At 41.3% G+C, this 17,337-nt stretch overlaps 1 protein-coding gene across 3 annotated transcripts in view; it reads left to right on the top strand.

Moving 5' to 3' along the window:
* EFCAB14 (EF-hand calcium binding domain 14) overlaps positions 1-17,337 on the top strand; it is a 38,512-nt gene that overhangs the window by 11,467 nt on the left and 9,708 nt on the right. Inside the window, exons 4-8 of one of the 3 annotated variants that reach the window (XM_006737437.3) lie at positions 7,671-7,769; positions 11,376-11,486; positions 13,626-13,730; positions 14,700-14,891; positions 16,533-16,617. In XM_006737437.3, the coding sequence (XP_006737500.1) occupies positions 7,671-7,769; positions 11,376-11,486; positions 13,626-13,730; positions 14,700-14,891; positions 16,533-16,617 (592 nt within the window). The remainder of the gene's footprint in view (positions 1-7,670; positions 7,770-11,375; positions 11,487-13,625; positions 13,731-14,699; positions 14,892-16,532; positions 16,618-17,337) is intronic. The other 2 variants (XM_031032524.2, XM_031032525.2) reach the window with 2 other exon arrangements.

Here is a 17,337-nt window from a genome sequence, read left to right as displayed (position 1 = left end):
TTCCGTATTTGTGAATTCGCCTACTTGTTAAAATTTGTTTGTAACCCCAATATCTATACTTGTGGTGCTTTTGTAGTCCTTCACCAACTGGTATACAGTGGCAGAATATTTGAGTCACCCAACACAGGTGTTTCCAGTTGATGTCAAACAAGGTGACATTCTGCCTTGTTTCAGCTCTCATACTGTAAACAGCTTTCCTTTTTGAATGATATTTATTGCCATGTTTTCACACTTCCTGGGGGCTTTTTGGTGATTGCACTGCTTGTAATGTCCCCCTAGTATAGTGCTGAAGTACTGTCTAGTACTCCTAAATGCAAGAAGGCTGTGATGTGTCTTTTTTTTTTTGGTCAGAGCGCGTGAGCGCACACAAGCAGTGGGAAGCAGACTCTCTGCTGAACAGGGAGCCCATGCAGGACTATCCCAGGACATGGGGATCATGACCTGAGTCGAAGGCAGACGCTTAACCAACTGAGCCACCCAGGCGTCCCGAGGCTGTGATGTGTCTTACAGAGAAAATACATGTGTTAGATAAGCTTCAGGCATGAGTTTAGCAATATATACTTAATTAATAAGATATCTTCAAACAGAAACAGCTATAAAACAAGGTTATGTATTACAATGACCAGTTGACAAAAATGTGACCAGACAGCTCTCAAGAACCTAACCCTATATTTCTCTTAGGAGCAGTGGTTCAGTATTCACTAATTCAGTGTTTGCTGCAACTTTCCAGAGCATAACTATTGTGAATAATGAGTATTTACTGTATGTCCAAAAGAATAGACAAATGAAAAACACAGTGCATTCAGGGAATTTTAGTAGTTCATTATAGCTATAGTTTGGTGCAAAGAGGCCAGAAGTAAGGATATGTCAGCAAGAGCCATATCAAGAAGGACCTTGAGTGCCCTTCTGTATACTCTCTGTCTCTTGGCACTCAGTCCTGATACCTTGTATGATAGTTATTTATGTATGCATCTAATTACACTAGAAGATTATACACTGTACTTGGAGCTTTAAGCATGATGATGGCAATGATGAGGAGAATTGAGATGATAAACTGCCATTCATTAAATGTTTTCTTTGTGCAGGCCATAGTTAGATGCACTACATGTGAGATCTCCTTTTTTGCTTCTATAGCCCTGTGAAGTAGGAGGTGGTATCTCCACTTTACAGATAAGAAAACCAAGGCTCAAAGACGTTAAGTAGTTGGCTCAAGGTTGCACGGCTGTGTAGCAGTGCTAATATTAAAATATTTAAGGCCTAGGAGCCTGTTTTCTTTCCAGTTTTCCATTCTGCCTTACATCTTTATATTAAGGATGCAGTAAGTTCTCAGTAGATCAAGTTGGAAGGCTGTGATGTCAGGTCCCTGGGGCTCATAATCATTCATCATTGATGATTATCTGTTTTAGTAACTCTTTTACTTACTATTTAAAGAATCCTTAATTTTAATCCCAAAGTAAAAAAAAAAGTAGCATTTCAGACTTTATAGTATAAAATGGTCTAATAAGCAAATGGTCTACAGTAGTTATTTTTAATGCTGCTAATGAAAAGTCATGTAATATGCATAAAAGTCATGATTCATCTTTTGGCTGGAATGGGGTTTTTTTTCTTAATGTTTTCTATTTAACTTTTCAACTTTTTAGACTCTTTGAACTATATTGTGTGACTTTTAGAGATAAATTCTATAATGCTTGAATCTGATCTGACATTCTAGAATGTCTATCAGACACTAGAGCAGTCCCAAAGGTAGTAAAAGGAGAGTGCCCCTTGTCTCTCCATTACAGTTACACATACAGCTTTGCTGTACTTTTCCAGAGATACTGACATTTCTTTGCTCTTACAAGAGAATTATGCTGAAAGATGGAATCCGGCTTTGCAGTTTATGGGAATGTAGCTGAGTCCTAGTGACCAGTGTGGGTTCAGGTCTTGTAAATGAGTAAGAAGTCCTAAGTGATGTTTGGTATTTAGAGAGTTAATGGTCCGCTCTCCAGGGCATACTCTTTCAGGGAAACAGTTGATACCCTAGGCCTGGGGTGTTTGGGGGGTGGGGAGAAGTGGAACAGTACTTCACTTTATCCTACTTGCATTGACTTGCACCTACTCCTCTGGTTTTGGGTGAAATGGTAGCTGCCTCCAGACACACTGGCCATTTGGGAGGCCATACCATTCTTAAGATGCTTCTGGTTAGCCTCAGGATATTGTAGTACCTGGAAGAATAGTTTCTACCTAGATCAGTCCACCCAGAACACAGCTTGTGTCTTTTACGATCTGGCCAGTTGTCAGTGGAAGCAGTTTGTTCCCTTGGTGGCCAAAAGATAACCACACAATTGATAGGGCTTTTGGAATAACCATATTCTTGCCCATCAAGCTGGTATTGAGTCAATTGTATACATACTTTGGGGTGCTGAGTAAAACATACCTGAGGGAAGGCCTCCTTCCTCAAACTTTATGATTGAGCACTTTAAGATAGTCTTAGAAGGCCCAGTGAAGGTCATGGAAGAAAGGGCCAGCCTAGAAAATCTGTTAAATGCTTCCGGAGTCGTGATGTCTTTTTCCTATGTGTGTATTTCTTTCCCATCTTTTGTCTTTAAAATTTTATGAGTAATACGTGTATGTATTCTGATATAAGGTTTAAACAATAAAATACATAGGAACTTTTATGAAAATTCCCCTTCAACCTCCATCTCTGTATGTTCCCCCATCACACACACATTGCCGGTCTCCATAGATGTCCACTGCCATTGTCTGGGCTGCATTCTTCTAGCCCCCTTTCTATGAAAATCTTAATAGCTTTTAATAAGAATTAGCTTATGCATTAGTGTGTGTGTGTGTGTGTGTGTGTGTGAGTGTGAGAGAGACCAAATGGATGGGGTCATTCAGTGTATATTGTTCTACAATATAATATATATATGTATGTATATTCAATATAATATATTTAATATATACATGTATAATAATATATCTCCTCATCCTTAGCAATAGACATTTGGATGGTTTCTAGTGTTTTGCTATTACAAATAGGGAAGCAGTAAATACTCTTGTGCATACATCTTTGTGTACATGAGGAAGTAATGTGTAGATAGATTTCTAGAAATGAAATTGCTAAATTAAAGGATATAAACACTCAAATTTTTATTTATTTATTTTTATTTGCCAGAGAGAGAGAGAGCAAGCAAGTACAAGCAGGGGGCAGGGAAAGCCGCAGACTCTCTGCTGAGCAAGGAGTCTGATTCAGGACTCAATCCCAGGATACTGGGATCGTGACCTGAGCCGAAGGCAGATGCTTAACTGACTAAGCCACCCAGGCGTCCCTAAACACTCAAATTTTGACAGATACTCCTAGATAACCTTCTTACGGGTCTTCTCCAATTTACATTCCCATTAACAATGCATAAGAATGCCTGTTTCCTGGGGCACCTGGATGGCTCAGTCGTTAAGCATCTGCCTTCAGCTCAAGTCAAGATCCCAGGGTCCTGGGATCGAGCCCCATGTCTGGCTCCCGGCTCCCTGCTCGGGAAGCCTGCTTCTTCCTCTCCCACTCCCCCTGTTTGTGTTCCCTCTCTCGCTGTCTCTCTCTCTCTCTCTCTCTCTGTCAAAAAATAAATAAAATTAAAAAAAAAAAAGCCTGTTTCCTTTAAGTCCTTTTTTTTTTTTTTTTTAGATTTTTATTTATTTATTTGACAGAGAGAGACACAGTGAGAGAAGGAACACAAGCAGGGCGAGTGGGAGAGGGAGAAGCAGGCTTCCCGCCAAGCAGGGAGCCCAACATGGGGCTTGATTTCGGGACCCTGGGATCATGACCTGAGCCGAAGGCAGACGCTTAACAACTGAGCCACCCAGGCACCCCTCCTTTAAGTCCTTTTCAAACCTCAGTATTATTCATATCTTTTTAAAGGTATGGATTAAAACAATCTCCGTGATGTAATTGCTACTCTTAAGATGTTTATAGTTTGCTGAGCGTATCTCTCTGTGGGCTGAGGTTTCTCACCCATTTTGTTTTTAAATGGATAGAGTTGGAATGTTGAAGATTCATCTGAATATTTTGGAGCACTTGTAGAGAATGACATGTTTAAGTGCTTATTAAATTTCGCAGTTAAAGAGCTAACACTGATTTGGTATTTTGTTTGTACCACGTACTGTGCTAAGAGCTTTAGTTATATGGGTGCCTGGATGGCTCAGTCGTTAAGCATCTGCCTTCAGCTCAGGTCATGATCCCAGGGTTCCGGGATCGAGCCCCGCATCAGGCTCCCTGCTCCACAGGAAGCCTGCTTCTCCTCTCCTATTCCCCCTGCTTGTGTTCCTTCTCTAGCTATGTCTCTGTCAAATAAATAAATAAAGTCTTAAAAAGAAAAAAAGAGAGCTTTAGTTATATATCTCATTTAATTCTCATTGCCTGTATTAGTCATCTGTCGCTGTATTAGATTTGTCCCAAACACAACAAGCATTTATTGCCTCAGAGTTTCTGCGGGTCAGGAATTTAGGAGCTGCTTAGTTCAGTGGTTCTGGCTAGGATCTCTCTAAGGTTGCCTTTAAGATCTAGGCCAAGGCTGCATCATCTGAAGACTTCCCTGGGACTGGAGGATCTTTACTCACATGGCTGTTGGCCACAGGTCTTAGTTCCTCTCAACGTGGGCTTCTCCACGGGGCTGCTTGCGTGTTCTCACAACACAGCAGCTGGCTTCCATGAGTGAGTGATCCAAAAGGAAGCAAAGAAGAAGCCCTGGTGCTTTTAACGACCTAGTTTCCAAAGTTGCCCATTGTCACTTCCACTTTATTGGCTGAAAGTGAGTCACTGGGGACAGGCCACATTCAAGGGAAGGGGATTAGGTTCCACCTGTTGAAGGGAAAGACTATCAAAAAATTTGTAGACATATTTTAAAACATTCATACATCCCTATGAGATGATTGTTGTTAAACAGTTTTTATTGTTTCAGCCATTTTACTGGTGAGAGAAATTAGTTGACTACTTATTTAGGCTTATCTCCTCCTCCCTAGCCTCTACCCTCTACTCTGCTTGGACTAGTCTTCTCACTGTCCCTCCTAGACAGATTGTTCTTTCTCAGCCACATATTCATTCAGTGAATACTTATTGATGCTTGTCTGTGTGCCAGGCATATTATGGAAAATGCTGAAATAGACATGGTCCGTGATGTCATGGAGCTTACAGTCTAGTGGAAGAGAGAATCCTTAATCAAGTCATCACACAAATAAATAAATCACTGTCACTTTGAGAAAGGCCATGAAGAAAAGATATTCCTGGGCCTATTCATGCTGTTGTTCCCTACCTATTTCCTAATGCCACACTTACCTATTTAACCTAGAAAGAAAACCTACTTTATTTTTATATATAAAAGGCTTACTTCTCCATCACAGTCTAATTTGAGTCCCACTTCAGTGAAGCCTGTCCCTTTCAGCCTACACAAATATTCTTTTCTTTGAACTTTATTCGGTATTATCACATCTAGTAATTATTTCTTTAATGTTACCTACCTACCTCTACCCCTTTACCTCTCTCTCTCTACCTCCCTCCCTCCGTCTCTCCCTCTTCCTCCCCCTTTCTCACTCTGCCACCAAGCCTTCTTTCTATGCTTCAAATATGCCAAGCTCCTCCCTGTGCTGGGACATTTGTCCTAGCAATTCCCTCTGCCCTGAAATGTATTTCATTCAGTCTTTGACTAAGTCCTTCTTGTTACTGAGATCTCAGTTCAAATTTCACCTCCTTTTTTTTTTAAGATTTTACTTATTTATTTATTTGAGAGAGAGAAAGAGAAAGCAAGAATGAGATGGGGGAGGGTCAGAAGGAGAAGCAGACTCCCCGCTGAGCAGGGAGCCCAACGTGGACTCGATCCTGCGACTCTAGGATCATGACCTGAGCCAAAGGCAGTTTACTCAACCAACTGAGCCACACAGGCGCCCCAAAATTTCATCTCCTTATAGAAGCCTTCTCTGACCATCTAATCTAAAGTAGCTCCCCGGTCACTAATCAGGTTACCTTATTTTAATTTTCTTCTAATACACCCCACCATCCAGTGTTTTTCTTATATAAAATTGTCTGTCTCCTTACACTAAAATGTAAATACCACAAGATCACTGGTATGAAATAGGGCTCATTTGTTGCAGTAATGAATGAATGAAAAATGGCCTGAAGCTCGTGAACGTACGCCTCCTAAAAGGAAAGAAGGAAAGAGGCCTGAGTTCCTGAGCTCCTGGGCTTCTTACCGGACTCCGTGGTTCAGAACACGCTGCTGCTTGCTCCAGGAACTCTGTTGAAATTCTTTGCTAGTACTTAATCTGATACTTTCCCTCTTTGTTTTTCTTTCACCTTCTACTAGGGTGTAAGCTCCTTGAGAGCAAAACCTCGTGGTCTTGTTGGCCACTGTCTCCACAGTGCCTGTGGCAATGCCCAGCACAGAGACGTCCAGCACTGGTTGGAGGGAAGAAGGGATCAGGTTTACTTTGTCTGTTATCCATCTGCTGCCCGCCACAGTGTTAGACACATAACAGGTGCCCAGAAACTTCACTGGTTATTCTGTGAGGCCGTTCTGAATATAATTGCTATCAGTAGATCTGTGTCCTCATCCTAGACTTTGGGGGCAGGAAATCAGTTTGGAACTAAGAATCTTTTAAGAATGTTTTGAGCCACACTACAAAGGTGTTAGAATATGATCTCAGCTGCCTGAAATTATGTATTGTACAAGTTCCCCCAGTCCTCATTCAAGAGAGAAGTCCAGCTATTTAGAATTCTACCCCTACATAGCAGAAGGGAAGACACATTTTATTTTTTTTCAGTTCCTATTTTAATACATGTACTGTATCAGTCAGCACGTCAGTGGGTATATATTGAGCCCCTTCAGGTACAGAGTAGTACTTTGGTTGAGCTGTTGAGTTTGAAATATTAATCACATTGTTAAACCAAAACTGAATCCCCAAGTAGTTTAAAGTGTTGTCCAAGTTCCTGTAGACTGTATTTTGTGATGATGGGCTTTTGCTTTATAATGTATGTTCCCACTTGGTCAGGAACAAAAGTTCAGTAAATAACCAAGATGTTATTTTTTACCAAAATGAAATCTTTCAGGGGTCCTTGATCATTAGCTTTCTCCCTGTCCAGTTGTTGAGGGATTGTGTTGTAATCACTGCAACTTTTCGGTAACTTAAGATTTTGGATCTTGTAGCTGCCAGGAGTAGGGTAAAGAATAATACTTGCCTTTCCCTCTTTGGCACTAGTGTTTAAATTGGGCAGGGAGACAGGTGCCTGGGCACGGTTGATTAAGTTTCCAATTCTTGGTTTCAGCTCAGGTCGTGATCTCAGGACCCTGAGATCGAGCCCTGCATCGGGCTCCGTGCTCAGCATGGAATCTGCTTGGGTTTCTCTCTCCCTCGTCCTCTACCCCCTCTCCTCTCTTCTCTCCCTTTCCCTCAAATAAATAAATAAATCTTTATTTTTTTAAAAAGGGAGGGCAGGGAAGGAAGGGGTATTACTGCTGCCTTCCAGATCTCAATTCTATCCAATGTATTGTAGTTCCTCTACTCTTGTGAGCAGACAGCGTATAATGCCTGGGTCCCAGAAACACATAAAAGCCAAGGGCGCCTTGATATTATCCTCGGTTACAGAGTCTGTGCAGGAAGCATTCATTCTCCAAATTTTCTTTTCATTGTTACTCTCTTCCTTTCAGATATCTCTGTTGACTTCTGCAGTAAACCACCTCAAAGCCAACGTTAAGTCAGCTGCAGACTTAATTAGTCTGCCTGCCACTGTAGAGGGACTTCAGAAGGTAAGTGCTACATGTGGGCACTGGGATTAACCTATTGCTATTGCTTCTAACAAGTTTTCTTTGAAAGCATAGCATTTGAAATCAGCTACTCCAAGAGGGCATTAATAGAGTATATCACTGTGTTCTAAACAGTTCAGAACCTCTCTGTTTTGGTTTGGTTAGTTGGGCCTCTAATTTGCAACAGGTGAGTTTATGGATTTACACTTTTTTATTTGGCTCTCTGAATCCCGAGATTGCTCTTCTGGGGCTCTTAAAGGTTAACATACGTGGGTTTGCTTCTCATCGCTTGTATTCTCAATTCATCATCCACAGTGTCTTCATGAAAGCAGACCAACTGTAGAAGAAAGTTGCTCTAAATTGCTACTTTTTTCGGTTGAGAAAGAGGTTTTTAAAAATAATAATAATTGGGGAAAATGCAAAAATTCGAAGTTTAGGATATGATAAGTGTTGGCAAGGATGTGGAGCAAAGGTAACTTTCAAAACACTCTTGCTGGGAGTATAAATTCCTCTAAGCAATTCACTCTTATGTGCCCTAAACTCTAGGGCCTAGGCAAAAAACAATTTGGAATTCCCATTTACTTGATCCCTAGGATTCAGGCCCAGAGCAGAAGGGAGTAACCAACCAGCTGAATAATATGCAGCAATCTGTAGAGCTGGATGGGGAGAGTGGATAGGGGTAGGAAGGAAAAAAGGGTACCTAGTTGGAACACAAGTAAATCAGACCCTGCAGCAGGAAATGGAAGAAGGGATTCTGGAGCTTCAGGGAACCCTAAAGAATGGGTGTCGAATCTAAGATTTTTGACTTTTCAAAGTTAGTGTATAAGAAGTTTGATTTGACTATATGCCAGGCTTTATAAACATATAAATTGTTTCCACAAAGGAGTGGAAAAGTCATCTGCCACTTGCAGAAACAGAACTTGCTATTTTGTAACCATACCACCTGTGTGTGCTCAGTCTCCGCGGTTTGCTACTTATCCAAGATGGTCATCTGCTCACAACTTAAAAGGGGAGGATGGGGGAAGGTGGGGAGAGAAATGTGATGAGGCGAATTCTTGCCATTTTTCCCAGGAGTCAAATGGAAAAAAGGTAGGCCTCTGTGGTCTTTAATTCAGAAGCAACTCTGGCAGTCTTGCATTAGAAAATGACATTGGTTTATTGCATTAATTCAATAAACATTTGTGGAGCTTCCTCCAGTTTGTGCCAGGCACTTTGCTGTGAGTGAGAATACTAGTTTCAGGGTTTTGCTCTAGAATTCACATGGCTCTGTCAGCTGCTTCCTTAAAAAAAAAAAAAAAAAAAAAAAAATCTTAAACAAGAGCTTACTATCTTGCATCCTAATGGGCTCATACATCCAGCAAGGGAGGATCGTCTAACAGTAGATGTCTTTGAATGTCCATAGCTTCTGTAACAACAGAGCTCACATAGAACACACCCCAGCTTAGAGACTTACCCAGTGTGTTTTCTCTTTGGAAATCTGTGCTCTTATAATATCAGATACTACTTTTAATACAAGTGGCTCCATTTTGAAGTAGAGGGTCATGGTTTGGTTAGTCAAATACCTGACTTCAGTATATCTCATGATTTTTTTTAATTTTGAAAATGTCATCTCTTGGTCTTTTGGGTTCTTGGCTGTCAGTATAATAAAAACAACCTTGGTTAAAAAAAACTAATGTATTTACTATAAAACTGGGGCGCCTGGGTGACTCAGTCAGTTAAGTGTTTTACCTTCAGCTCAGGTCATGATCCCAGGGTCCTGGGATTGAGTCCTGTGTCAGGCTCCCTGCTCAGCGGGGAGCCTGCTTCTCCTTCTGCCCCTCCCCCTTTTCATCCTCTGTCTCTCTCTCTCTCAAATAAAAAAATAAAAATCTTGAAAAAAATAAAAGTATAAAACTGTCAATATATCTTAATAAGAGGACAACACCCACCAAATAGTAACGCTCTTTTGGATATTCCCTTAGGACAGGCCTTTTTAAAATGGTGGTTTCTGAACCATATTTCCCAAGTCCCAGTCCACTTGGGCTCCTTAAGCCTAAAGAAGACTCGCATCTCATTCCACTCAGCAGTTGCTACTGGGATTCTAAAGCAAAAAGGAACAAATGCTGCCAAATGGAATTTTTCCTTCGTCTCTGCAACAGTGGGTTTCCCAAAGCCAAAAAGGGTTCCACCCACTGTCATTCAGAAGTCATCATTTGCTCCTGACACAGTAGCAGTCTACAGGGTTAGCTGTGGCCTTCTGCCACCTACCACAGGGCTTCGTAAGGGCAGTTTGTGGGAGACCTTTATCTGTGGGTCCCAGATTTATGAACTAGTTTTTGTTTTTTAAGAAAAAGACTTGGTTTTTATCTAGGAAAAGTCCTTTAAATTGGGAAAATTATTTGTTATATATATATAATTTTATATATACAGGTGACCCTAGAACTATGCAGTCCACTTATGTGGAATTTTTTTTTTTTTTTGTAAATACTGTACAATGCCGTAAATGTACTTTCTCTTATGATGTCCTTAACATTTTCTTTAGCTTACTTTATGGTAAGAATATAGTGTATAATACATACAGTATAGAAAATATGTGTTAACTGTTTATGCTATCGGTAGGCTTCTGGTCAACAGGCTATTAGTGGTTAAGTTTTGGGGGAGTTAGAAGTTACATGTAGATTTTCAATATAAATTGAACAACTGTGTTGTTGAAGGGTCAGCTGTATATAAACATAAACGTGTAGTTTCCTGTTAATTGTGTCTGCATAAGCTACATGAAATTCAGTTTGAAGAGACTTGAAATAATTAAAAACACTGAGCTTCATTAGGTCAGTGTTTAATGTAAAATAAAATCACAGTGATAGCCACTGCATTCCTAAAAGAATGGCTAAAATGAAAAAGACTGAGGGTAGCAGTATTGATGAGGATATGAAGGAACTGGAATTCTCCTACACTGCCGGTAGGAATATAAAGTGGTATAACAATTTAGAGCACATCTTGGCAGCTTTTTTAAAAAGTTAAGCATGTATCTACCATATGATCAGCCATTCACCACCTAGGCATTATGATGAAAAAGCGTACAATGAAGGGAAATAAAAACGTATGCCCACATAAAGACTTGCACATGAATGTTGACAGCAGCTTTATTTGTAATAGTCAAATAGTGAAAACAACCTAAATGTCCATCAACAGGTGAGTAGTTAAACTGTGTTGTATCCATATGATGGAATGCTTCTCAGCAACAAGCTCAGTGGCTACAGTATGGATAAATCTTAAAAGGTGAAGCTGAGTGAAAGAAGCCATACCAGAAAAACAAAACCAAAAAACCCCACATACTCATTCACTGGTCCTATTTATACAAAATTCTAGAGCATGCAAACTGATATGTAGTGGATCAGTGGCTGCCTGGGGGTGGGGGAGGGAAGAATCACAAAGGGGTCTAAGGAAACTTGGGGTGGTGGATGTTCATTATCTCGATCATGCCAATAGTTTCCCAGGTGTATATGTCAGAACTTACCACCTATACATTTTGAATATGTGTGGTTCATTGTGTATCAGTTATATCTTAGTAACGCTATTAGAAATTTTAAAAAGGAAAAGACGCTGGTCTTACAACATGTTTCTGTTCAGAGTGTAGCTACCATTGGCAACACTTTAAACAGCGTCCATCTTGCTGTGGAGGCAATACAGAAGACTATCGATGAACACAAGAAAACCATTGAGTCACTGCAGAGTGACATGGTAAGGAAATCTACAAATGCTGCGGGAAGTCAGCATTCTGCCTACCCTCTTCTGTGTAATAGGAGTGATGCCATCTTCCCTTTCATCTGAACTGACCTTACTATGCACCTTTTTAAAAGATGTAATCTGTAAATTACGCAGTTAAGGAGGATAAAATTAAAAGCTGAGTCTTTTGCAAGCATACTGGGGGAAATGACAGTAAGATGCAGTCCTGGGTGGAATGGGTAGGAAGGAAAATGGAGAAGGAAAGGGAAGTGTCACAGGTATTGATTGCTACATAACAAATCACCCTAAACTTAGTGGCTTAAAACAACACGTTATTACTTCTCACTGTTATGTGGGTCGGGAATTTGGATGGAGCTCCCAGACTATGAAATGGTGAGAGGCCAAGTGAAGAGGACTCTAGAAATGAAAGGCCATCTGGGATGTTCCGGCTCCAGCCAGATTCCCAGTTGAATGCAGTCGTGAGTGCACGTGCGCATGTGTGTGTATGAAAGTGTGAGAGAGAAAAAGATTTCAGCCTGCACCATGTGAAACAGAAGAATACCCCCATACCCGCTGAGCCCAGTCAACCCACAGAATCATGGGAATAATAAATTGTTTTAAACCACAAAGTTTGGGAATGATTTGTTACGCAGCAGCAGATAAGTGAGACAGAAGCAAACGCCTGCAGTGCTCAGGAATTGTCTTCAAATGTCTCTCCGTGTTGTGTGGGTGTAAGTGGTCTACAGTCATTCCGAGGCCTTAATCAATCACCTAGTGAGTAGTCTGCTCCATGAAAGATTTACGAAGGGAGAAAAGGATGGCATAGCCCTCGCCATCTTGCTGGGGAGATGAGTTATGTGTACATGAAATTAGGACTGTTCAAGGCACACAAAAGTTCCCCAGCTTTTCCACTAATTTCTAGGTCTATCCCACATGCTGTTTTCCAGCTTCGGAGTTTCGGGTTTAAACTGGGCAGTTTGTACCAAGGAGACCAGGGCTATATTAGAGCTCTAGAAGGAGATGGTTTTTCATTTCTTCAGAACAAGTACTCCTCACTGGTATTTAATGGGGCTGACCCGGAGGAACAGTTGTTGAGCTGGTGTTCAGACACTCTGGATTCCAGTTCCACCTCTGTTGCTGAGTAACTGTGGGATCCATAATAATAAACTCAATTCTTTCATTACTCTTATGTTAATATCTTGAGCATTTTCTCAAAGTAATAAATATTTTCCAAAATACATGTTCCCTAAGTCAAAAATTCATGCTTTAGAGAACCATGGGGTTTTTTTCTCCCACCTTTCTATTTTCTTTATTGTTGCCTTTTGTTTCTTCTAAAAGCAGGGTTGATAATTGTCTAGGATTTCAAAATTCAGGGAAAACCATTTATTTTCCCTAATTGCAATCTGTTGTAATTAAATCTGCCTCTTTTAAACTTCCATGGTTGCCAGTGGTAATCCTCTCCACTGGCACATTTTATACTAAGTCATAGATATGAGCTCTGAAAGACTAAGCCATGCAAAGTTTTTCCACTAGAGGGAAAAAGTGTATATATAAATGTGTTCATTTTCTGCAAAGAGAGACTTGAGTGGTGGGAAGGGGATGGGAAGGGAAGGGTAACCTTCAGACATAAATCTTGGCATGTGCTGTTAAAACTGGAAAAATGAATAATGTGCATGCTTGGTTGTTGTACTCAGTGCCCAAGGCTAGTGGTTACATGACTGGCTACTCTGAGTGCACAAACCTCTTTAGTCCTGGGGAAGTGATGACACTAGCCAGGTCCAGACTGAGTTGGCCCCTGGGAGTGATAGTGATTCTGTAGTTTCTCTGGGAGTACAGGTAATGGAGAAGAGCAGGACTGGTTTCTGGGGAGTTCATTCCATTCAGAGATGAGAAACAGACTGGGAGGATCTCAGTTCCCTGATGAGTCTGGGTGCTGCTGGTCCAGTCCATGCTTCAGGCTGGCATCCCCAAGAGTACCTGGTGCCCTTGGGGCCTAGCACAAGACTGGTCACACTGTAGGCTCCTGGGAAGTAATTGTTGATTAATCTGTGAATGCCCCCTCTGGGAAGCTAGAATGTTCTAGGACCATCCCAGATGGTTAAGTAGACCTGGTAACTAGTTGTTGCCTTTACTAACCTCCATTTCTGTTAACAGAATCGGCACTTCTTGAAAGAGACCAGTGGAAGCAACCAGATCATTCCATCACCTTCGGCTACATCAGAATTTGACAATAAAACCCATAGTGAGAATTTGAAACAGGTACTTTCTGTCTCTGGCTTTACTCCCTGTGCCCACAGTGGACTCTGGAGGCCACCTGAATAGTTGGGCTCAGTGTTGTCATGCCTCATCCCATGCATATATTTGCCTGCCTGAGAGCTGAGCAGACAGCAATGTGTGTTGCTATCTTAGGAATCCAAGATGCCATCCTGGTTCTTCTTTGGCACTCTGCTTTTTTTCCCTGCATGTCAATCAGTGGAGTAAATTCCTTTTCACGTCTTGGAAGACATAGAATAGCCAAATTACCCTGAAACTGTTTATGAAAAATAGCAATCTGGGCAAGTTTAACATTTCTAAAATGTTGGAAAGCATATCCCTGGAAGTCAAGATTTTCTAAAGACAAGAGGAGGGAAAAGGCTATTGAGTTCAGAATCACATTAAAGAAAATAAAGGAAATCTTCACTAAGAAGAATTCCTGTCCTGAGTTTAATGCCCTCTAAAACCTATAGTCATCATTCCTTTTTAAGTAGCAATCAGTACTGGAGAATGTCAATAAAAATAATTGAATCTTGTACTAAATAATGCACTACTTGTTATGGTTTTGCTACATGAGCCAATTCAGTAATTGGTATTGTTCCTAAGGTAGTTTTGTTCTGACAAATTAGGTTAATAGGCGTTTCAGTTAATAACCCAGCAAGCTTTCCTGCCAGCAGGTGAGGTAAACATTGGGAAATCAATTCCCAAGCTCTCAGCTTTCTGGGACCAGAGAGTGAATCATGTAGGTAGTCCCCTTTCCCCTCTTGTCTAGCTGAGGTCAAACAATTCCAGAGGGAGTGAACTCGGAGCAATTTAGAGTGGAGGGACAAACCCAAGACAGACAATCAATGGTCTAAACCAGGAAAAGGAGTTTACTTCAGTAACGTGACATAGTAAGTTGTTTAGTGCTGCTGGCCTGCTTGTCTCGTGTATGTCTTTAGCTGGATTCTACAATTTGATTTATTTCCACTCCAGGATATCCTGTACCTTCACAACTCTTTAGAGGAGGTAAACAGTGCCCTAGTGGGGTACCAGAGACAGAATGATCTTAAACTCGAGGGGATGAATGAGACGGTCAGTAACCTTACCCAGAGAGTCAACTTGATAGAAACAGATCTGGTTGCTGTGAGCAAGGTAGAAAAGCAAGCGAACCTGTCCCTCAGCATGGTAAGCCTTTTTGGATCTTTTGTGGTATGTTCTGTGTTGCAGTGTGTTTTGTCTGTACATGGATGACACTCCACAGATTTTTCAGATCCAGTCCCTTGGCATATTTGAGAGGCTATGCATTCGTACCATGCTTCACACTAGCTTAGTGATGTGAGTGGCACAGGCAGAGTTAGCCCCGATCTGGAAGTGGCGGGGGGGGTTGCTGTGTAGAGGAGTTGGTTGCTTGCCAGGGCCTCACCCCAAGCCATTGTCTGGTAGGGAAGCTCTGGCACATATTTCCAGGGGAGGTCTTCTTGCTCTTTTTTAAGTTGTTAAGGGTGGGAGCATTGACAGTGACAATGACTGAAGAATCTTTTGCCATTTCTTTAAGTCTGAACTTGACTTTCAAATTTATGCTGCTTGGTTTGCACGTTCGGGTGAACCTTTTGCATATAACGCAGGAAAGCCATTTAAAACAGACCAGACTAGACCAGCTCCTCAACTTGAGAGATCATTGAGTCCATCCTGCCATTTTACATGAGAATACTGAGTGACCTAAGTCATTGATGCTGGCAGACCATGTGTTTTACTGGTTTTCATGTTATTGTCAATAAAATGTGTGCTTTTTAATCCCCTTCATATAGACGTTGTGCTGAGATCCCTGGGGGTTATTTTTTAATAGCTACAAGCCCCACCCTTAAAGATTTCATACAACGAAGACACAGGCATATGTAAAGAAATGCAGACCTAAAACAGGAAATTATACCATAAATTGACGTAAGCAGCAGAGCTAGAAACAAGCCCACAAGTAAAGTTGAACTCCGGCCCCCGCACATCAGGGTTTGAACAGGCTCTGCCACAGTGGAGCCTTGGCAGCTTGCTTGACGTGGCTTGGAGGGTGACAGATCAGAAGACCTGTTCCCCTTCCTGCTTTACAAGGGTGTGTAATTTACTACAAAGCTGTGAAGATTAAAGGAGCCTTATTTTAAAAAGCCCTTTTGAACTCAGCTAAGTAGGGGCTAGGAATTTGGGGTGATTTGATGAGTAGTAGGCCTTGAAGGTTTTCAAGTCTTATAGTGAAAACTTTCTGCCGCAAACTCCCCATACTGTCCCTCTCCTCTCCACTTTCTTTTCCTCCAGAAGAGGAAATTGTTAGTAGTACCATCTGTCCTGCTGTGTCTTCCAGCAGCATCCTACCTAGCATGCTTCTGGGTATAAGTCTTCTCACTGTTCATGCTTCAGAAGTTTTAAGGTTTGTGAAGCCCCAGTTGCAGCTTTGTATCTCAGCAACCTTTCCCTCTCCTCTCATTCTCCTACTGGAATTTCTGTTGAAAGTGCTCTGAGAGCCTTTAAAGAAGTTTGACCAGTTTGTTTTAAAAGTGTTAAGATGTTTAAGTTTTATTATTTTTTTAATCAAATATTTATTTATTTATTTATTTATTTGACAGAGAGAGACAGCGAGAAAAGGAACGCAAGCAGGGGGAGTGGGAGAGGGAGAAGCAGGCTCCCCACTGAGCAGGGAGCCCAATGCAGGGCTCAATCCCAGGACCCTGGGATCATGACCTGAGCCAAAGGCAGACGCTTAACCGGCTAAGCCACCCAGGCGTCCCGATGTTTAAGTTTTAATGTTTGCCTTTAATCTTGTTGTTTTTACCCTTTAAGATGGATGATAGAGCCACCACTCTGAAAAGAGAGTCCTTGCGTCAAGTGACAAACAGAACAGATACATTAAAAACCCAAAGCATAAAGATAAATAAGGGGGGCTTATTTTGAGGTAAAAATAATGCATTAGCATCTTTATGCTTTTGAAGGGCACCTGTCCAGCTCAGTCGTTAGAGCATGAGGCTCTCAGTCTCGGGGTTGTGAGTCCAAGCCCCAAGTTGAGAGTAGAGATTACTTAAAAACAAAACAAACCACAACAGCATATTTGTGCTTATGAGCTACTGTTTCTTTCTCAAAAGGAGCACTTTAGTCTCCATTTGTTGCAACTTCAGGACAAAGTGATTAGTAAATTAGTATATTAGTGAATAAGGGAGTACTTTATCAGGCATCTACCTTGTGCAAGGACTTGGGGTGACCACAGTGAGCAGGACAGACATGTGACCCTTATGCCGGTGGAGCTCAAAGTCAGAAAATCATTAATACGTAATTGAACAGATAATTAAGCACAAGGATGATAAGTGCTACAAAGGAAAAATATAAGGTACGATGAGGATGTTAGCAGAGATCAGGAAAGCTTCCCTAAGGAAATGAATTTTTTTTTTAAGATTTTTTATTTATTTGTCTTAGAGAAAGAGCATGCAGAAGCAGGGGGAGGGAGAAGCAGGTTCCCTGCTGAGCAAGGAACCCGATGTGGGACTCCATCCCAGGACCCTGGGATCATGACCTGAGCCCAAGGCAGATGCTTAAGTGAGCCAGCCAGGCATCCCAGGAAATGACTTTTAAGCTAAGACAATAAGTTATCTGT

Source organism: Leptonychotes weddellii, chromosome 4, assembly GCF_054177405.1.
Source record: "Leptonychotes weddellii isolate Sample4059 chromosome 4, ASM5417740v2, whole genome shotgun sequence".
NCBI classification, from domain to species: Eukaryota; Metazoa; Chordata; class Mammalia; order Carnivora; family Phocidae; genus Leptonychotes; species Leptonychotes weddellii.
Note: the sequence above shows the minus strand (reverse complement) of the source record. Positions and strands in the feature narration are given on the sequence as shown.